General features: G+C 52.1%; 1 protein-coding gene and 1 long non-coding RNA gene across 12 annotated transcripts in view; one reads left to right on the top strand and one right to left on the bottom strand.

The window, feature by feature from the left end:
- Positions 1-21,866, top strand: part of TBX5 (T-box transcription factor 5) — an 86,825-nt gene that overhangs the window by 38,401 nt on the left and 26,558 nt on the right. For 3 of the 11 annotated variants that reach the window (XM_072802641.1, XM_072802640.1, XM_072802644.1), the window contains exons 2-7: positions 4,640-4,824; positions 6,517-6,611; positions 8,837-8,956; positions 9,769-9,916; positions 13,068-13,220; positions 20,991-21,082. In XM_072802641.1, the coding sequence (XP_072658742.1) occupies positions 4,678-4,824; positions 6,517-6,611; positions 8,837-8,956; positions 9,769-9,916; positions 13,068-13,220; positions 20,991-21,082 (755 nt within the window). In that variant the 5' untranslated portion in view covers positions 4,640-4,677. Of the gene's footprint in view, positions 1-324; positions 724-2,063; positions 2,214-2,374; positions 2,978-4,404; positions 4,825-6,516; positions 6,612-8,836; positions 8,957-9,768; positions 9,917-13,067; positions 13,221-20,990; positions 21,083-21,866 lie in introns of those variants that run through there. The other 8 variants (XM_072802637.1, XM_072802638.1, XM_072802648.1 and 5 more) reach the window with 8 other exon arrangements.
- On the bottom strand, positions 276-4,042 carry LOC140619347 (uncharacterized). The gene is made up of 2 exons (XR_012019225.1): positions 3,567-4,042; positions 276-508 (listed from the first exon to the last, which is right to left on the bottom strand). It is a non-coding gene; the product is annotated as an uncharacterized lncRNA (long non-coding RNA).

The raw sequence follows: 21,866 nt of genomic DNA, 5'->3' as shown, positions 1-21,866 counted from the left end.
AGACAAGGACCACAAAACAAAACAAAACAAAAAACAAAAAACAAAAAAAACAAAAAAAAAACCCCTTTTTAAATAATAAAGGGACTCTCGTGCCTCCTCCGAGGGACCTCGTTCCGCCCCCCCCCCCCCATCTGATTTCTTCCCGGGGCCTTGGGCCGAGGTGCGCTCCCACCTCCCTTGCCCACCCTCCCCTCCCCCTCCCCCTCCAAGAAAATCGATCTTGGCTCTATTTGTGCCTGATGTTCGCCACCCCCATTTCCCCGAAGAGCGCTGGGTTTGTTTATTTCTTTATTTATTCCCGCGGCCGAGGCGTCTGGAACTTGTGGCTGCGCAGCCCGGGACTGATGGGCGAAGACGGGGAGAAATGAACCTCCGCGCTGCCCCCCAGTCGAGCGTGACAGCGCGCGGGCCGGTTGCGTGACTCGTGACGTCTCCAAGTCCTATAGGTGCAGCGGCTGGTGAGATAGTCGGTATCGCCTGGTTGCCTCTTTATTTTATTGGGGTATGCCTGGTAATAAATAGTAATATTTAATTTGTCGAAGACCACAAACCAGCTTCGAGCTGGGAGGTACATACCACTCTTGACAGACGCTGGAAGAAGGCTCGGCCTAACGGGGGTCTTTTTTGGGGGGCCCTTTGCAAACTCTCCACTTGAACCCCCACTCCCCAGCAAGGCGCCACTGCCGGCTTCTGCGCTGGAAAGAAGAGGTGGGATTTTTGGAGGTGAGTGTCCCCCTGGACAGCTATGGTGGGGTGGTGGTGGTGGTGGATGGGTTTCGCTCAGCACTTCACCTGGCCTGGGCCCCCTGGCTTCCCGCCCCAACTGGGTCCGGCTGAACACCCCCTCCCAGAGATGCTGTTTTTCACAGTGGAAGTAAGAATGGACTCTCTTGCATTTCGCCTTGGACTGTCACCTGGCAAGAATAGATTCCCGTCCGAGGTTTCAAAATCCCAGTTTCGAGTGGTGGCCAGAACCAAGTGAATCTGGCCAGGCAGTTACTTGGGGGGAGTTCAGATTTGCCCTCCCGGGAGGGGCCTACAATTTATTTATGGGAATTTATTTTATCCGCAAATCTCTGAGAATTTAAAGGGATTGGAGAAGTGTTTCTGGATTTCCCCTTCCTTTTGCCAGAGGCGCAGAGATTCAAGCTCATCCTGAAGCGATGTTTGTTTCCAGTCTTTGGCCCGGGGTCACCTCCTTAGCGAGCCCAAAGTCCTGTGAGCTGACAGTCTGAAACGGTTGAGGGTGTTTTCACACAAATAAATAAACTGCTTCAGCGGCAAAAGGTTGTTTGCAAAGAACCTGGAGGGAGGAGTGAGAACTGGAGCAAATGCTGGGCTGGCTTTCTCCCCCTGGTCGCCCCACTTTTAGGGACGGACAGTCCACTTTGTAATTTTGCAGCGGATATGTTACATCCAGCTGGCCTCTGATCTCCAGCGTGTTTCTCCTCTCTGCATCCCTCTTCCCAGGCCCGCAGGCCCACGTCTCTAGTCAGAGCCCCAGAAAGGAATAAGGTGAGGGGGTACGGGAGACAAGGGTGGGAAACCATAGGAAACCCTGACATTTAGTCCCAGCTCGGATACTTGGTGCTCCAAACTGGGTCTGCTCAGGCTAAGACCTACTCACTGTGTTTACGCTTCTATTGACCTCTTCAACCCGCAAAATAATACATTTCAGAGAGGGGGAGGGCAGGGAGAGGGGCCGAGCCAGTCTCCCATGACTGTTTGATTATTTTAATAAAACTGGGTACTGCCTGGCGTACACCTCCCGCCAGGGAGGTCTGCTGGCCCTGGGGGTGGGAGCCCCCCAGCAGTTTCTTTCTTGGCATCTTTGATCTGAGCCCCCATCCCAATGCACCTTCACCCTGCCTTCACCCTGGAGTCGCTGGGAGTTGGGGTGGTGAGTGGGGAGGGGGAGAGATGTCAGGGCGGCCGTCGGCGGCCAGCCGGGCCAGGCGGGGTCACGCAGCACTGTCTTGAGGTCAGCGTCGGAGGGAGAACGTAGGCCAGGCTTCAGAGGAGGCGCGAGGCGTGTGTGTGTGTGTGTGTGTGTGTGTGTGTGTGTGTGCAGCGTAGTGTGTGCAGACTCCGTTCTCTGCACAGCCGTGTCACTGAGATTACTTCCCGGGCAGAAGCCGACCGGGTTTGCGATGATTTGTGCAGGATTTTTTGCAGCCTCTGAGCCGAGCTCAGAGAAGCAGAGATGGATGGAGGTTGGGAAGGGGGTGGAGAGGAGGGGTGAGCTCGAGGTCTGGGTTTGAGAGTAGTGCTGTGATTTGAGTGTTCGGGAAATCTAATGGAAAAGGTGGTTGGGGGAGGGAGCGAGAAGAGAAAGGGAGGGAGAGAGGGAGAAAGGGAGGGAGGGGGGCGGGTAAGAGGCAGAGGCAGGCTGTGTGCAGTGGGAGCTAGTTGGATAGGCAATTTCAGTACTTTGTAAGCATCAAGGCAGCCCAACGTCACTGAGCTCAGCTGAGTCGGCTTGTATTTCTGAGAGAGAGAGAGAGAGAGAGAGACTGACTCTCTTCCTCGGATTCCAGAACTTTAACCCTGAAAGCGGCGCCCAGAAAGGACCTTGACCATTCCCACAGCTCTCTCCTATCTCCCAACTTCCCCTCCTGAGGGGTGCAAGCAAGGAGCGGGCCCCGAGGTTATAACGTTCAGGGTGCTCGCTGCGGCGGCTGCTGCGTGCGTTCCTTGGAGCCCTTCTGGCGCCTGACAACTTGGAAGTCTTTAGGGAGAGCGGGAGAGCGAGCGAGCGAGCGAGCGCAGAGCGGAGGAGGTGTGTGTCGGAGGTGGGCAGTCGCCGCCGAGGCTCCAGCGGTGGGTGATCCTTTGTAGGCAGCGGTAGCGGCTAGTCTGGGCGAGGAGTCCCCGGCATAAACCCCGGAGCCACCATGCCCGCGCCCCCGCCTCGCCGCCGGCTTCCCTGCTAGGAGCCAGAAGGGATGTGGTGAATGCACCGGCTTCGCCCAGCGAGGTAACCGTCCCTGCAGATGGCCCGGGAGGCTCGGGAGGGAGCCCTCCGGCCCAGCCAGCTCCGGGAGGCGCGAACGGCGGGACTCCAGCCCGACCCCGGGCTGGCGGGGAGCTCCGGGCGCGTGGAGCCGGTCGGCCGGCCAGCCGGGGAGGCGCGCGGCCCCGGAGCGGCGTGGAGGGTTGCAGGACGCGCGGCCTGGTTCTGTCAAACCGCATCTAGCTCGCCCCCGCCAGCCCTGAGCTGCCGCCGACCCAACCCGGGCGCAGGATGGGCTTGTCCCCGTGGCCGGCGGCAGACTTGAGTGCACGTGGGGGCCGCCAGCCCCAGGTTCTTTTGTTGCAAGAAGGCTGCGAGGGCTCCCATCCCCGTGCCTCCCGAACCCCAAGGGTGTGGCGAGGGAGGCTGCTCCGGAGACGGGCCTCCGAAGCCGTCCTCCACCGCCCCACTCCGGGTCTCCAGCCACCGCAGACCTGGGGTTGGCGGAGTGGGGGATTCAGCCTTTTGCTTTAGCGGCTGCTAAGCTTTGGGGAGGCCCTCCTCGGCACCCTCCTTCCCAGTCTAACCCGGTTTCGAGGGAGCAAATCCTTACTTGGAAACGTGGAGGAGATTGGAAGGCGATCAGAGCAAGAGGCAGGCTCCTCCGGGCTTGAACAGTTCTGCAGCTGTTATTTTAAGTGTTCCAACCTCCTAAGCCCGCCACCCGGGCCATTCTACCCCTTGCGTCGGGCCCAGGAGGCCGATCCAACCATTGCAGCCCAGAATTTATCTGGAACCCTTGATATCCTCACGGACTGGAGCTTGGGCCTGCACTTCCAGCGAGCCAGGCCCGGCTACAGCTCCGAGAAACTTCCCTCGGCCTGGCTGGCTCGTCAAAATGTGCGTCCCGGGCTGGAGAGCCCAGAGAACGCCGGCCGGGCGGGCAGGGGCAGGGACAGAGCGCGGGCCGTGGGCGCCCAGGAGCGTGCCTCCCTCCGCACCGCCGCTTTCTTTCCTCGGCTGTTGGGCTACTTTTCGTTTTTTTTTACCGTTGCAAAAAGTTGAGGGAAAGCGGGAGGACTTTTACTGTTGAAGGACTTTTAATTTTAAGGCCTGCAACTGATAAAGGATGAACGTGAATTCTCCTCGGGACCTGGTCTCTCTCCATCTGTAACATCTTTCCCCTCCTATGTTTTTGGTTTTGCAAGAGGCGGGTTACTGCAGGCATTTTGCCCGCTGTGGAAAATATTCCTCTTGCGAGTTTTCGTACACAAAGCTGTGATGTCCTTCTGTGAATTTGACAGAGAAAAACAATTCTCGAAAGGACACTAGGTTTTTGTTTTGTTTTTGGTTCGTACCCAATGGCTTCCAAAAATACCCAGGCCTTATCTTTATTGGCTCTTCCAGAAGTCCAGACAAATTTGACGGGCAGCTGGCTTATCGTGGGGAGCCTGCGCAGGGGAGATGCGGGCCTCGCCTCCTCCTGGTCTGACCCGGGTCTTTCGCAAGAGGTTGTGCGTGGTCATAAAGTAGTAATGATGATAATAATAAGGGAACCTTCTGCAGCCTCCTTCAGCTGGGAACGGAGGTGCTGGGAGCTGGACACTGGGGACCCAGCTGCTCCCTCCTGTCACTAGAACCTTGTTTCCAACCTTCTTTTTCTCTCTCTCTGCTTCCTGTCCTCAGAGTAGGACCCTGCGCGGGCACAGGGCGCCGGGCACACCATGGCCGACGCAGACGAGGGCTTTGGCCTGGCCCACACACCCCTGGAACCTGACTCAAAGGATCTACCCTGCGACTCCAAGGCCGAGAGCTCGCTAGGAGCCCCCAGCAAGTCCCCGGCGTCTCCGCAGGCTGCCTTCACCCAGCAGGTAAGGAGAACTCTAGCCGGAGGCTCTTTGCAGGAACCAGAGGCCCTCCCGCAGGGGAGGGATGGGGGTGGGGTGGGTTGCCCCTTTCCCATAATTGTCTTCTTTCCTTTTAAATCCCACTAATTCCACCTTTCTCTGCCCCGTGTCCCCCAAATATCAGAATACTCCAATCCACTTCATTGTGATGATAATCTTTACGGCCAGAGGATTTTGGAAATACATTTAGGTTGTGAGAGAAGTCTTAATTATCTGGCTATTTGGGGCCAGCTAACAATAGCCCAGATCATTCCTTTGCTGCTGGCATAGGTGTAGACTCAGCCCCCAGCACCTCATTAAGGGCTGGGTCAGCGGCTGCTTCAGGCCGGCGTGAGCGATGGCTTGACCCCTCTTCAGATCTTCCGTAGCCTTCGCCTCCGCCCGCCTCCTCCGCGCCGCCGCCCAGACCAGGGAGTTGCACTATTTGTCTTGGGCCGGGCTCTGGAGGGCTGGCTCACCCTGGCCGGGTGGCGGGAGCAGCATGGCTTTGCTGAGAGGTTGCAGTAGGCTCTCCTGGGTGGAAGCTGGGCCCCGAGGAGAGAGTGAGGCCTCGGGTGTGCTCTCTCTACCCTATTCCCTGGGCGTTCTGGGTGCTCAAGGCGGCCCGTGTAGCCCTTGATGATTTAAATAGGGTGTCAGATGGTGCGGAGCAGGGTGACATGACTAGAAGAGATATTTGGATATAGCCAAAACCTTTCTTTGGGATTTCGATCAATGTCCTTCCTGAGAACTTCATCACCTGTCTCTTTGCCCTTCCCGTCTCAGGAAAACACATGTACGGTTGTAGAGAAGCAGAGGGCAGTGGGCACAGAGCTTGGGAAACGTAGATTTTTTTCCTACGGAAAAGCAAATCTGCTTATTAGTTGTGGATTATTGCAAAACGAAGATTTCTGTATGTATATTTTTTGCATCGGTTTTGTAAAATAATATTTAGTTGAAAGCGGAAACGTTGAAGTTTCGGCTGTGCCCTGAATCGAAACAGCTCGAAGTGAACGAAGTTGGATGTGAGGAGAACCTAGAAAATGTGTTAACATACGCATTTGAGAATTAATATTTTGGGCTGTGGGAACCTATTCTCATATAGAAACATTTTTAAATTGAGATTTTGTTCACGGATGTTTGTGTTTGCACCGCCATGGTGAAATGAAACACGCGTAGATATGGGATTTGCATGTCTGTGTGCTTGTGTGTGCCTATCTGGGCGTCTACAGAAGAATGTTCTGAGCAGGCTTTTTGAGATCTAGTGTTTTTGTGTTTGCTTTTTGCTTTTGTTTTTGGCTGCATCTTGGCTGAAAGGGATTGAGATTGGTCCCATTTTGGGGGTCTCAGCCTGTCCTCCCGTGGACATGCTAGAGCACTGAGATGTTTGGGGATTTTTCTCTGGCTTTGTGTTGGTGGCATTAGAAGACAGCAGTGCACCATGGGGGTTACACGGGGCAAGCACAGGGGTTCCTAGGCAGGGCTGCCCGTGTTCCAGAGTCCACACAGCTCTGCAGTGGGCTTGATACTATTCTCAGCTTTAGAGCACAGAGGCTCCGAAGGGAAGGAACCAGCTGTGTTTGGGGGGGAGTTTGGGGAGAGTTTGGGGAGAGTTTGGAGAGGGAAGTCCTATTGCTCCTGGGGTTCGTCTGTGTGACTTTTCTCTCCTTCCTCTAGGGAATGGAAGGGATCAAGGTGTTTCTCCACGAAAGAGAACTGTGGCTGAAGTTTCACGAAGTAGGCACGGAAATGATCATAACCAAGGCTGGGAGGTGAGCTGGCCACCTCTGCGGAGGGAGGGCCTGGGGAAATCATGGGGGAGAAGGAAAGGTGTCTCCGAGAGACAGAGAGGTGGAGAAGGCAGAGGGGCAGAGAGAGGCGAGAACAGTGTAGAGCAGAGAAAGGGAGCGAGCGCGCCAGAGAGGATGAATGTATTTTGTTTCACCCGATTTGGGTTAAAGGTGCCTGGAGAACTCCTCCAGTGACCTCCATTCCTGCTGGGAGAAACGCCTGCAAGATTCACCTCCGAAACGGGGCATTTCTCCCACTCTTACAGAAGGAAGAGTCGAGGGCTTGGGGGGCTGTGCTCAGCGGGTGGATTGGTAATGGGACAAAGTGGGACGAGGCGGAGAGAGAAGGGAACCAGAGAAGCTCGGAGTGGGCACAGGGATGAGACCCGCTTGCAGCCTTGACTCCTGGCCCCCACCCTCCTTCCCGCCCTGCCTGACCTTGGAGCGGGTCCTGTGTCCCACCCGATTGCCAAACTTTGAATCGTCGAATGTATTCGCTACCTCTTTCATTGTTTATAGAAAGCAGGCAAAGCCTTTGAAACTGAACCGGGGCTCGGCCGGGCTCTATATACAGACACCGATAAACACGGCAGTTTCGCCAAGACACTCACCCCAGAGTCCCTCCTAAAAGCTCGCAGTTGTGTGTGTGTGTGTGTGTGTGTGTGTGTGTGTGTGTGTTTTGCTGGAACCGCTAGCTAGCCGGCTGGGGGAGGCTGCGGGAGGGTCTTGCCGCTCTGTAGCTCAGCGTGCCAGCGCGTGTGCGTGCGTGCCCCGGCCTGGGCACATCCTCAGCACAGGCCTCCGGGTGCTGGGCTGGCCCTCCGCGGCCTCAAGGGCAGAAAGCCTGGAGTCAGCCCGGAGCAGGCGTGTGAAGCTGGCGAGGCCAGTAGGCCCAAGCCACCGAGTGTGTGAAGGGGGAGGGTGGAGCCACCTCCCCAGACGCCCCCCGGTTCTGCAGCCGAAGCCTCCCGCAATAAACTGACAACAGTGACATTTATTATTATTTGAAATTAAACAATGTCTGCTCCCCCGCTCGGCCTGAGTGAACTAGGAGGCGCGTTCTGTTTACACTGAAGGAACTAAGCTCTTCTTCCCATTCTGCCGAGGAAGGAAAGACCTGGCCCGGGCCCCCTCTCCCCCGAGCCTGAGCTGAGGGGATTTAACTATAAAAGGCCTGGGAAGCCTACCTCGCGCCTGCCTGCAGGCACACGCGCTGCGGCAGATAAACACCACAGGGCTTGGGCTCCGAGGCCTCCCTTCACTCACCCCTTCCCACCATCCCCCGGTGAGCCTGGGTCCCGCACGCAGCTCGTCCTTCCACCCCGGCCAGCCTCCCACTCGCTGGCTTTCCGGGGCGCACCCCACCCCGCCTCGGAAAGAGGGCTGGGAATTTGGAGCGCACCCCGTAAGCCCAGAGGGAGAGGTACAGGGCCCGCAGGTCTGCAGCACCCATCTGCCCATGACTATCCTGGTTCCAAAACCAAACCCGGATGGGTTTTGGGTTTCTTTGCTGAGGGCCAAAGTGTTTAGACTCTCCAAGGAAGAGTGCCAGGCACGTTGGAGAAGTTGGGGGGGGGGGTACGGCATTTAGGAATAAATTTTGGCTCAAGGCTCGCAGCAGAGGTTACCAGCTGTGTTTTTTTCTGGGGACCCCAGCCAGGACAAGAGGTATATGGGCACCCACAGATGTGCAGTCCCCGGGGCGCACCCAGCCCGCCGTCATCATGAGGCGGCAGCAATGCGTGCACTGAGCGAGTGGCTAGAGCACCTGCCTGGGCGCTGGAGGCCAGCTTCTCACCGAGTTGGGCTCCTTCTGCCCCTAAATAAAAAAGTAGGTCTCTGGCTCTGAAAAGAGCATTTACAAAGAGCAGAAATGGAGGTTCCGTTAGGGCCTTCTTCACCACTGTTTCTTTATGGAAGCTGCGACCTCCAGGTTTCTGTTTTCCTCCAGGTTACAAATAGTCACCAGCCTCCAGCTCACCTCTGGGCCTCTCCCCTCCCCAAAACTTCAAGGGAAACCTGGAATGGATCCTGGCAAAAGCGGAGCGGGGGCCACTTTTCTCTTGTACACTCCTCACTCGTGGAGGAGTTGCGTGTTCCATTAAGATGCGTGGATGCGCTCTTTATGACATTGGCATTAATTTTTTTCTCTCTTCCTCACCCCCTCACCCGTCCCTTTCTTGGTCTCCCTCCCCTTCTCTACCCAGACGGATGTTTCCCAGTTACAAAGTGAAGGTGACGGGCCTCAATCCCAAAACGAAATACATTCTCCTCATGGACATCGTCCCAGCCGATGACCACAGATACAAGTTCGCAGATAATAAATGGTAGGTAGGCACCAGTGTGGGCCGGTGGGGAGGGCAAGGGGGGAAGTGGAAGGCCAGACTCTCCTCCCCCCAGACAGAACCAAGAAACATTCTTTGAACTCCCCACCCTGCGGAGTGTTTTGCTGCTATCCTGGACCACCCCAGAGGAGGCAAGAGCAGCTGTTAGTTCCCATTTTATAGACAAGAAAACTGAGGCTCAGAGGATGTGAAGGGCCTGTAGCTGTTCCTGCACCCACGGGTTGTGGATATTTTAAAAAGGGTATTGTTTCCAAGCGCTGGAGGTATTTCTGGGGGCATAAAACCATTTACAGTTATTTTTTATGAGTTACCTGCTTTGAACGTGCCTTTTTATGAAATTGCAAAGTCAGGCCGTGGTATTTGAGTTAAACAAGCAAGCGAGGAGAGGTCCATTCCTTGGGTGGACTGCTCCTGTGGCTGCCAAGCGTGCAGAGAGGCTCGAAGAAGAAAGCACATTTGAAAGCCCTTAAGGACTTTTCTTAGACTTTTTGGTCCAGGCTTTCAGAACCCAAGAATTATTCCATGGGCAGCAAGAGGCTTCGAGGCCCTGCGGCTCCCCTGGTGCAGGGGGAGGGGTGGGGTGGAAGAAGAAAAAGCCGCTTAGTGGGGGACTTGTCTGGACACTGGCCGCAGGCCTTCTGAGCACCTGGGTTTGCAGATGCCCAGGCAAGGCCCCAGGATTCGGCCATTTCCAGATCATTCTTCTATTCAGCAGCCCTTGTCTGGCCCGGCACAGGACCCTGCCAGCACGACAGGGCGCTAAGTCTGGGCGGGTTTTGTCCCCCCTTGGTCAGGTCTGTGACGGGCAAAGCAGAGCCCGCTATGCCGGGCCGTCTCTATGTGCATCCGGACTCGCCGGCCACCGGGGCGCACTGGATGAGGCAGCTGGTTTCCTTCCAGAAACTCAAGCTCACCAACAACCATCTGGACCCTTTTGGGCACGTAAGTACCTGATACAGCCCACAAGGCCTCCTCCGGTACTCTCCATCTCTGACTGTCCTGAGTCCGTGGGTCTGGGTTGCTCTTGCCCTCTCTCTTCCCCCTTTGTCTGTTTCCCTGAGTTTCTCTCTCTTCTTGGCTCCTCTCACTCACGCTTGCTTCTCCTTTCCTTGCCTCATTCCACTGGCCTGGGTCTTTTCCTCTCTTGGCCTCCCTAATCCGCCGCTGTCCTGTGCAGTCTTCTCTGTGGTCCACCGTCCCATGCTCTGGGGCTGCCTTTCCTTCTGGGGGCAGCTGGAGAACCGGGGCCTGGGGAGACTGAAGCCTGGACCTCTGTCCCATCTGTGATTAGGTGTGGGGGGTTGTGTGTTTCAGATCTTCAGAAAATGTGGTCCTTCTAGCCCAGAGGCTGCCCAGAGGCTAGACCTCCATGGGAACCCTAGATAGCCTTCCCTGCTCACTTCCAAACCCTGCCTTGTTATTGAGATGTTCCAGCTGAGAGGGAGCCCCTAGGCCACCTGTTCCCTCTTTTACAGATGGGGAAGCCAACCTGCCAGAGGCCAACCCGGGCACCCCTTTTGAGCTGATCCTCTTGGGTTTATCTTTTTCCCCCCAACTTCCAGCTTCTCCCCCACCCTCACCATGCCCGGAACAGGCAAACCTGGACCAGAGTCCTAACCCTGGAGTCTGCATCGGCCCCCAGAGCAGCCTGGTGAACCACCGGAGTCTGCATGCAGGACACTGAGTGTGCTGCCCCTCGCCTTCCAAGCTCTTAGCAGGTTCTCCAGCTTTAAACAGTGTTTTCCTCAACAACAACAACAACAAAAAACAACAAATGAACAAAACACTGATTTGGAGGGAACTGTCTCCATATCTTTTCTCCGGCAATAACTAATCACCAGAAAAGAACACAGTCTCGAATTCAGTGTGTTCAGAATCCCTAGCTTGATGATTCCACCGGAAAGTGGGCTCTTTCGTCTTGGGGACCCTGGGCCCTCACAGCAGCCTAGAAAGGAGGACGCACAAATATGCAGCCTTTATAAATGGGAGTGCAGGGGAGGGGCGGGTCCTGCCCAAGGTCATGCAGCTTGAACCCGCAGGGTCTGCGCCGGGAGGGGACAGGGATGCGGGCAGTGGTGCGAGCTCGAACCGCTGGCCGAAGGGGAGGAGAGAAGGAAGGCCCAATTCCCTTCCCGCGCGCGGTGGCGGGGACGGAGCAGAGGGTGCAGTGGGGGCATTTCAGGGCAAAACGCCCGGCCCCCTCCCTCCGCGTTTGCCCGCAGGGCCGCCCCGGCCCTGCGTGGGCATCGGCTGGCCGGGGTGGCGCGCGGCCTGCGGGACCGGCTGAGCGCCGGGGACGCCGCGGACCGACGGGTTTCCCGCGGGGCTGGCCACTCCGGGAGGCGGGGGGACTCCGTGCAACCTCGCTTTCCCTGGGCGGTCCAGGCGGTGCCTTCCGGGGTCGCGCTGGGGCGGGAGCTCGGCCCCCGCAACCAGGCTCCGGCACCCTCGCGCGTGTCCAGGCTCCCGGGCCCCGCGGAAGAGAGAGGGGGTCCTGGGGGCGGCCCCGGGCCCCGCTCCTGGAGCCCAGAGCCGCCCTAATGAAATTAGGAGCCATTAGATCGCCCTCGCGCTGCTGTCTCCACACTGTCCCCGGCCGTCAAAGCAATTTGGCTAAGCCGGGACGATGGCCGCGCCGGCCGGGGGCTGCGGCGGCCCACGGGGCCCCGCTGCGTCTCTCTGTCGCCACGCCGCCCCCGCCGGCGTCGCTATCGGCCGGGGAGGAGGCCGGGCCAGCGGCGGCCGCAGATTAGGGCCGCGCGCGGCCGGGGTCGGGAGCCGCGGGGCCCGGGGTCGCCCCGCCCGCCGCCCCTCCCCCTCCCCCACCCCTCCCCATCCCCCTCCGCGCGGGCCTCGGGCCTCCGGCCTCGGGCTGGGCCCGGGGACCCTGCCCCGGGGCGGCGACGCAAGTCATCAGAGACCCCGGGACGCCTGGCCGCGCGCTCCAGGTGGCGGGTCCCAGGGAAGGGCAGGCCAGGGTGCGCCGTTGCGCGCGGCGATCGGCCCGTTCAGGGCAGGTATCGGGCGTCCTCATGGACGCTCGCGTTCGCAGCTCCCCAAACCGTCAAAAGCCAGGCATCCTCCAAACGGCAAAGCTGGCTTTTTTCTTTTCTTTTCTTTTTTTCTTTTTTAAAGCGGAGATGCTCGTCTCCTAGGACTAGTCCTGCTCCAGCAGTCTGGAGCCTCCTTCTGTAGTGGCCTACTAGTGGCGTTATAGGTGCGGCTACAGGAGGGGGACCCCATTTGTCCCCGGGAGCACCCCAAACATGGAGACAGCAGAAAGGAAGGAGAAAGAATGCATTCCCCCACCCCCCCCCGCAAAAAAGAAAAAAAAAAAACAGTTTGTCTGGGGCCAAGGCTGGAGATAATTCTGATGGTGGATCCAGAAATGTTGATAACGTTGTAGAAAGGGAACCTGGTGAGAAGTAGGTGGTGGGTGGGGGTCTCGCCATCCCTGGAGGCCCACTCCCTAGCCCATTACCTTCTTTATTTCAGGGACTCCACTTTGCACATTCTCCACACAAATGGCCGAGCCTGGGATTTTTTTATTCTGGTTCTGCAAACACTAGTCTTTTACTTTTCAGTCTCTTAAAGGGTTTCGTTTTGTTTTGTTTTGTTTTGTTTTTTGGGGGGGAGGGGGATGTTTGTTTATTTATTTGATTGTTCTCCCCTTTCATTCCAAAACTGAAGCTTACACTTCTCCCCAGGCACCAGTTCTTTGCTGCATATTTGCATACCTTCCTTTGGGGGGGGGGGGTGGAGGTGGGTGGGGAGTACACTATACAGGAGTTAATTTATTAAGCAAACTTTATTAAGAATTCTGATTTACTGCCGTGTGTGCTTTGGGTAGATTCCTGGAATATTAGCCTGGCTTTTTTGGTTGGAAATTGCCATTTTTGAAATGTTTCTTTTTAATGAAATCACTGGCCCCTTTTCAAAACAGGAGAGAAAAAAAATCAGACACCCCCACCCCCACCCCCACCCAAGAGTCTGTAGCAGGAGGTGAATTTTAGCGGTGGAGAGAGGAGAAATTTATCTGGAAACAAAGGGGTTTTGATTTTTCTTACAATCTCATTTTCTTTATTATTTTTAGATTATTCTAAATTCCATGCACAAATACCAGCCCAGATTACACATTGTGAAGGCGGATGAAAATAATGGATTTGGCTCAAAAAATACTGCGTTCTGCACCCACGTCTTTCCTGAGACAGCCTTTATCGCGGTGACTTCCTACCAGAACCACAAGGTAAGCCCCAGGCCCCGGGAACCAGCGTGCTGCGGCTGCCTGTTCGTGTGTTCGTTAGCAGGAGGGTGCAGGGGTCTTCTACTGAAACTTTTAATCTTTAAGGGCTTCTTCTTTCCCTCACAGCAGGTACCAGCTTCTACCCCAGGGGGCCAGGGCAGGGGCAAAGCCAGGGCCTGATGATTGCAGCTGTTTGTACTGTATTCACGGGTTTTGCAGGTCTCTCTGTCTCTCTCCTTGTCTCTCTGTCTCTGTCTCTCTCTCTCTGTCTCACACACACCAGTTAGAAACAAACTTGTCAAATTGTAGGTGACCACACATTCAAATATAACAAGAACACATCAACTCTCTCCACTCCTAAAGTGATCGCCAAGAAGAAAGGTCATTTTAATGCAGGGCTCCATGCTCTTAGGTGGGGACCTGGTGCCACCCTTCATGGAGCCCCTTTTTCGGGTGAGGGTGTCTCCTCCAGTCTGCCTTTTGGATGCATTTCAACGTGAACTGGGGCAGGTGGCAAAGTTGCCAGAAGCCTGGGGCTTGGATCTGCAAGATGCTTCTCTGATTGTCTCTGTGGTTGCCCATCCCGGACAACAGTGAAGCAGGGTGGGCATTGTTGAAAGACAAGAACAAAAACTGAACAACCTGTGCCACCTTGCCCAGGGGCTCCTGGGAATTAGACAATACCACAGCAAAACCACAGCTTTCGGAGGGGAGGGATGCTTTATTTTCCAGAAGGAGGTTGCAGTGTGGTGTAGACACAGGAGGGTATAGATTGAGTCTGTCAACATCAGACCCAACACTGTTCAAAATCCAGACCCCGATCTGGGCATTTCCAAGCTGGATGATGATCCTAGAACAGGGCACCCCGTAACTTTTATTTTTTCCTAGGAGAAAGGGCTCCTCTTCTCTTGACTTATCATGGTTCACTTCTGTTCTTTAGACACTCGAGTGCCCCTGTATTTGTTTTATCGGTGGAAGGGCAGGATTGAATGATTCCTAAAACAATATTTTACTTATCTATTCATAAGAGATTCAGAGAGAGAGGCAGAGACATCAGGCAGAGGGAGAAGTAGGCTCCCTGCAGGGAGCCCAATGCAGGACTCGATCCCAGGACCCCGGGATCATGACCTGGGCCAAAGGCAGATGCTCAACCACTGAGCCACCTAGGAGTCCCAAGATTGAGTGATTCTTAAGCCTACATGAAAAGATCTAGAGTCTGGAAAAACAAGATGCAGGGCAGGGGGCACTGTGGGGATGCAGGCTGCTAGCATTAAGGAGTGATACGGGTTGTTGAAGGCGAAAGTAGGGGGTTCCATATGGAGTCAATGAGGGCCGGTCACTGGGGCAGCATAAGGAGATGGGCATGGGGATGGTGACTCCCTTCCTCCTCCATAGCTTCCTATCCCCACCTGCAATATAAGGGTAGGCTGGCTGAAATTTACAGGGGCTGTGAAGCCAGGTGGGAGAGGCCAGGGCAGAGTGAGGGGTGTGTTTAGCACCCTAAAGCCTCCAGCCTATACTCTGGGTGTCAGATAACAGCCCCCCCCCCCCTCCAGTGAAGCCAGGTCAGTTACGAGATGGTAATCTCCAAATTCAGATTGTCAGCCATCTGGCCAAGCGGTGATGGAGGGTCGCTGCTAGGCCACAAGTCCTGTCTGGGGACCCAGGTCTGGAGAGAGCTTCCCTCCAGAAGAAAACTTGCTCTCCCCAAAATACAATTACTTTTTAAAGGGGAAGGAAGAATTTTCTGAGTTCCACTCCTGACTTGTCAAACCAACGAGAACAAAAACATGAAGGTCAAATACTCTGAAAATCGCAGAACTATTTCAGGCTAATTTGAGCCTGGCTGCTAGCAACCTGTTTCCTCTATGGCTATTATAAATCTATGTTTAACTTTGTGGTGACGGTCACAGGGGAAAAAAATTGGAAAAAATAGCAACAAGGACACTCAATCTCACCCCTCCCTCCCTCCTCTCTCCCTCTCGTGTATGTATACACACACACACACACACACACACACACACACTCCTCTATATATCTATATACACACATACACACTTAGACCTGACAGAGGGTCCAAAGATATACCAGATTTTCTTTTCTTTCTCTCTTTTCCACTAAGCAAGCCCAGGTTCACACAGAAAGGACAGGAAGTGGTAGACTCCTGATGTGAATGCTTGGGTCCTTAGGAGGAAATCCCTAAGGTCTGTGTAGTTATGATCTTAGGGTCCATCAGGCATGGCTAGATCGGGGTGGGGGGCATGTGTGCACCTCTCTCTCTTTCTCTCTTTGCTTTTGGAGGCATAACTGTCCTGCAATAAACTGCAATATTTGCAGTATACAATTTGATGAGTTTGACATATATACAGCTATGAAGCTGTCATTGCCACCGCTTGTGAGTATATCCTAAATTTATAATTTTATTTTTATTTATTTATTTATTTATTTATTCATTCATTCATTCATTCATTCATTCGAGACACAGAGGCAGAGACATAGGCAGAGGGAGAAGCAGGCTCCCTGGGAGAAGCCCAATGCAGGGCTAGATCCCAAGACCCTGGGATCATGATCCCAGCCAAAGGCAGATGTTCAACCACTGAACCACCCAGATGACTCTCCAATTTTCTTTAAAAGATGTCCTCCTCAATGAATATATTTTAATGATCCATGCACTTGAAGGAGCGTATGCTCAATGGGGTGTGCATGTGTGAGATTTGAGCACAGCCTAGGGGATTGTGTGTCTGAATGCTCATAGATCTAACAATGTATGTCTTCAAGTATGCATCTGGATAGATGTGTGTCTGATGACCACACAAAGGGTTCACAGATGGGAATTTGGGTTTAGTTTTTAGTGGATTGGCCATAAAGTGTTTTTTAGCCAGCCTGACCTCCAGAGGAGGGATTTCATAGGAGACAGCTTTCAGCCACTGTCACCCCATGTGATAAGTTTTGCCCACGTTTTAGTTGTAAAGTATCAAAGGCACCTATATTCTTGGTCAGGAGGTAGTGTAGAGCAGTACATTTCTTCCAGTCCAGTCTGAGGCCCCTGCAGGCATTCCCTGTATGGATATATAACGTGTGATTTCAATACTCAGGCCAAGTTGAGTGTGGTTTTTGGACTCTGTCTTCTTACATTATAGTCCCACCTGGGTGAGGTGTCGAGACTCTTGACTTCATGGCAGGAGCCACCTGTGCTTTCACTTGCCATTGCCTGAGGGTTCAGGTGGGACTCTGGAGGCAGGCTGCCTGGGTTCAGATTCGTTTGACTTGGGCAAGTTACCTGACTCGTTTTTCCTCATCTGTAAAATGGGGGTCATACAGGAATTGTTTGTGGTCCTCATCGTGAGGACCAAACGAGATAATCCTTGGAAAATGCGTAGTGCAGAGGGTGGGAAAAAGCACAGAGTATCAGCAATGATACCATTGACTGACTACTCAACTGATCGGTTTGTAACAACTCCATCCAAAACACAGGCCCTGGGAAGCTCTTTGCCTTCCCTATTTGAGAAATCAGAAGAACTGAGATTCTAGATAAGTTCTTAACCATGTTTGAAAAACAACTACAAATGTTAGTTTTTGTGGTTGAGTTAGTTCATTTCCCTGAACGTGCCATCAATTCAAGGACTGTTTGCCCTGAATTATTATGCTTTGGATAAATGAGCAAGGACAGAAAAGCAATCCATGTGATTAAATCACCAGGACAGTGTAGGACAATATGAGGCAGTTGTTTTCTGGCCCCATCCTCCAGAATGAACTTTCTTTGCTTGGATGCAGGTATACCAGGGGGAGGCAGGTGGGTGGCAGGGTTCACTTGCTAGGCTGGGGTCACACACCCGCACGCCCCTGGGCGCCTAATGACACTACGTATTTCCTCAGCCCAGCTGTGATCCCAAGCTGGATTTGGGATTTATTTCCCCAGATGGTTGACAGCTTGAAAAAGATATTTAAAAACTCGACTCTTCCGCAGCAGCGACGTTTGCTCTGTGAAACACGTTTTTGTAAGGCTTTCACTGAGGTTGTCAGCAGCGCCCAGAGCAATCCCTAGAAATATTTAGGTGTTAAAAAAAGGTCACGTGGGCATTTCATTTCTCTGCTCTTGCAACAATGGCTGTGTATGCGAGCATGTCTATCCCCTGATATTAACTTACTTTGCCATTAAAAGGCATTTCTTCTCCTGCTTAAATCATTGTGTAAGGAGTCTGTATTTATGAGGTATGAGCTTTCTGGTTGGGACCAGGAAATGAACCCCTAATAGAGAGACATAATTAAGATTTTTGGCCCTCATGAGGGTTTTTTTTTTTTTTTTCAAAAGCAAGAATTCACAACAATTATTCTCATTAATTTTTACAACCTCTGTCTCACTGGTTGGAGCTGGCATTTATATTTGTTTTAGTCCCCCCTCCCCCCTCCCCCGGATATCCGGTTTTATGCTGATTTTGGAGCGAGTGCATTTTCGTGAAGAGTGAAAGTGAGCTTCAGTGGAGCCTGTTAGTAGAACTCAGACATCCAACGTATCGGCCTGTGTGCCCGAGTGAGCTCACCAACATGCAGCATGTTAGGAAGGGAATTTCAGACACAAGGTTCTGGGGAGTAAGGCAGACATTTTCACCCGCAGCTGAGCTTGTTCTATGAATATTTCTCCAGTGTAATAATTCTTACATCCTCTAGACATCTATACTCCATGAAAAAGACATATGTAAGAGCAACGTACCTAAGTTGCCTATGCAGCAAACTGTGCTTGTCCTATGCAATCATATTTTTGGAAGCGCAAAAATGAGGGAATAGTGGACCTCTTTGCGGTGCAAGGGATGGTTTTGAGCGAAAGATTTTTTGCTAATAAAATACTCAAACCCACCCCCTGCCTTTTTTTTCCCCTCTCGTGATAATTGTCTGCCTTAAGCTCTTGGTGGAATGGTGACATCATGGACTAGGCATTAATGCAGCCCCCATACCGCACCCATGTTGCCTACAATACTCCTAGGGACTGGCTTCAGTGACTCTTGGGGCGGGGCACAGGGAGTGCAGCAAGGATTCCTCCACCCTTTTTTGAATGATCTGATTTTTACTTAACCTTTTGAGGATCCCTCCCCACCTCCCTTTAAAAAATCCCATGCTATATGGTCACTTGGGTTGCATTTTATTATGATGAAGCTCAAGTGGGAAAGAATGCTCCACTAGGTGATGGGCTATTGGACACAAAACAGAAGTGGATTCGGAGTGCGTATTTTATTTAATTTTTTAAAGATTTTTTTCGTTTATTTATTTGACAGAAAGAGAGAGTGTGTGCACAAGTAGGCAGAGTGGCAAGTAGAGGGAGATGAAGAGGGAGAAGCAGGATCTCCGTTGAGCAGGGAGCCCAATGACCTGAGCCAAAGGCAGATGCTTAACCAGCTAAGCCACCCAGGCGCCTTGGGAGTGCACATTTTAAAGACTGATTCCCTAAGAGATTTTTTACAGACTTTTCTACTCATTCTGAAGGGTCAATCAAAATCAGAAAGTTGTAGGAATGGGTAGAGTTTTAAAAAAAGGAAGGAGGGAATGTGTATACACATAAATACCCCATCTATTTAAAAAGTTTTAAAATAGGTCTTTTTTTTTTTTTATAGCTGTTCTAGGTTCACAGCAAAGTTAAGCGGCAAGTATAGAGAGTTCCCATTGACCCCCCCTACCCCCTCCGCCTGCCTCAAAAGCTCCCCCACCATCAACATCCTCCACCGGAGTGGGACATTTATTACGATCGATGAACCTACACGGACACGTCGTTATCACCCAGAATCTACATTAGGGATCTGGACAAATGTATGAGGGTTTGGACAAATATATGAGGACTTCTATCTACCATTAAGTTATCATACAGAGTAGTTTTATTTTAAGTGCTCTGTGCTCTGCCCATTCATCCCTCCCTCCCCACACCACCTCTGGCAACCACTGATCCTTTTTTATGGTCTCTATAGTTTTGCCTTTTCCAAAATGTCATGCAGTTGGAATTCTATAACATATTTTTTAAATGTTAATTTTATGTATATTTTTTACTGCAAGTGCACACACACATATACACGTATATAATATAGCAATTTCACGTTCGTTATAGAGTTTTGGAGTTAGAAGGAAACCTTACGAGGCCATCTCTTCTGGAAAACAGAACACACCAGAATGCCTGCCTCCAAAGGGATGGATTATGGGTGCATTTACTAGTTACTACTCCTGGTTTCTCAAAGAAACGTACTCAGTTTCTCAAAGTCTGTAACTCTACTACGGTGGATAGCTGAGGTGGTTGTGTGGGTACTTGCATATGATGGGATCACAGAGAGAAAATTGTTCTTGTTTTGATTATCTTTCTATTCATTTATCAGGGAGAGGGTTCAGTACCAGTTTGTGTTAAATCCATCTCTAAAAGTGTCTCCTTTCCTCTTGCAACAAAGTGAGGGCAGGCCTCAGGTTTAGAACTTTCTGCGGGTGCCAGTAGGGGGAATTTGATACAATGGTTTTTCTTTTATTGAATAGTTCATGATTTTTTTTAAAGATTTTTTTATTTATTCATGAAAGACACACAGAGAGAGGCAGAGACACAGGCAGAGGGAGAAGCAGGCTCCTCGCAGGGAGCCCAATGTGGTAGCTCATGATTCTAGTTTGAGGTAGAGAGAAGTGATATTATATATTTTTTGTAAACAAAAAGTGGTTAGGTTTAAATCAAAATACTGAGGCAGACCAGTGTACAGGGGCTATGTAGACATATAGATATGATACAATAACAATGGTGAAGGTGAAACCTGTGTGACTGAGCCTCACGAATGCTGCCTTGGTGGCTCTAAAGTGTCTGATATATAAAAATTCAATTCACACTCAGCTTTTAGGAAATACTTTTAGCAGACTCCATGTGGTTGTACTCTTTCACCTGGACCTGTACGCTCACACTTACAGAATACGTGTTGATGGTTTCCATGAAAGTTATGACCACAGGACCCAAGAACCTGTCCTATTGCTAAGTTTTGTACATTGCAACAAAAAATTTCCAAGAAGAGGGAAGTCTCTTCTATCTAGAAAATTGAAGGGCCTTGGGGCTGACGCACAGGTTATCATGTGTGCTACAATTCTCTGGGTGTTTATTTAGTCAAACACCATCTTCCACCTGTGTTAGCTAACTCTGTGATGCTGAAATGAATGAGGCATGGGGCATAGCAGAATTTTTTTATTTTTTAAAAATATTTTGTTTATTTATTCATGAGAGACACACAGAGAGAGGCAGAGACATAGACAGAGGGAGAAGCAGGCTCCATGCAGGGAGCCTGATGTGGGACTCGATCCCAGGACCCCAGGATCATGACCTGAGCCAAAGGCAGATGCTCAACGACTGAGCCACCTAGGCATCCCCATAGCAGAATTTTGAAAGCAATCAAATTTCTCCAAATGGCGGTTACCATGCTGCAGGATGAGTGGCACCATGTCAACATGCCCAACTTTCTGAGGGGGCGGGGGGGCACTGAGTGTAGGGGCCTAGAATGTGTTTGACATACAACATGCTAGGATTAGAAAACAAACAAGCCCAGCTGGAGTGATGCAGAGTATGACTCCAATTAACGGGCAAACCGAAACCAGGTTTTTTTCCCTTTTAAAAGTGGTCTGATCTAGGGCAGTTTTCAAAGCCTCCTCTCAAATGAAGTGGTGGGTCCCACTGCCGTGACTGGCTTAATTTGCTGCTTTTGGTTGCCAGAGGCTGCGTTTCCAGCCATCAAGTGAACACGGAGTCTCTCTTTCTCTCTTTCCTTCCTTCAGATCACCCAATTAAAGATTGAGAATAATCCCTTCGCCAAAGGATTCCGGGGCAGTGATGACATGGAGCTCCACAGAATGTCACGGATGCAAAGGTAAGAAGGTGGAGTGCTGGGCTCCCTTCTCTCCATGTACCCCCCACCTTCCACCTCACTTCCCCACCCCCCAGTAACCCAGAAGAGCCAGCAGCAGCCCAGTACCTCTGTCCTCTGGCCTACCTGCTCACAGAGGCCCAGACATGTTAGGCATCGAGAAAAAGGAGAGATAGCCACCTTTGGTCCCACCATCTGACAATCTCTACATGCTCACATATGGTTTACTCTTTGGGACAGCCCGGGGGTGGGGGGGATTGGGTCCTCCCAGGACCGGGAGGGAGGAGACGGCATGAGGGACCTTGGGAACTTGGCGTCCTCCATCTGCCCGGAGCAACAAAAGCTACAACTTTCTCTCCCCTTTCTTTGCCTTCTCTCTCCTTCTCATGAAATCAATCCTTTCTCTCTTTCTTCCCATAAGTCACAGCCGATGAATGATTTTCTTTTTGGCAACAGCTCTTGGTAAATGAAAGGGAAGTTAATGACTCGATTTCCTGGGGGTGAAATGCAGACAAATTTGACACCACGTGGTGGTCCGAGGCACTGGGGGATTGGAAGCTGGTGATAAAAATTGCTCGGTATTTTTACATATCCTGTGGTCGCAGTCGCTGATATGATGAATAGAAGGGGCTGTAGAAAATGTACATAGTGGGAATTTGGTCTGATTTGAAAGGATTGTACGAGCATTGCCAATTTTGTCAAACATTCTCTCTACCTCTTGATATGCTTCCAAAATAACTTACCATATGGCAAGAGAATTAGAAATACATCTTGATTCCTTTGACCA

This window comes from Canis lupus, chromosome 27, assembly GCF_048164855.1.
Source record: "Canis lupus baileyi chromosome 27, mCanLup2.hap1, whole genome shotgun sequence".
NCBI classification, from domain to species: domain Eukaryota; kingdom Metazoa; phylum Chordata; class Mammalia; order Carnivora; family Canidae; genus Canis; species Canis lupus.
This window is presented reverse-complemented; position numbering and strand designations above follow the sequence as displayed.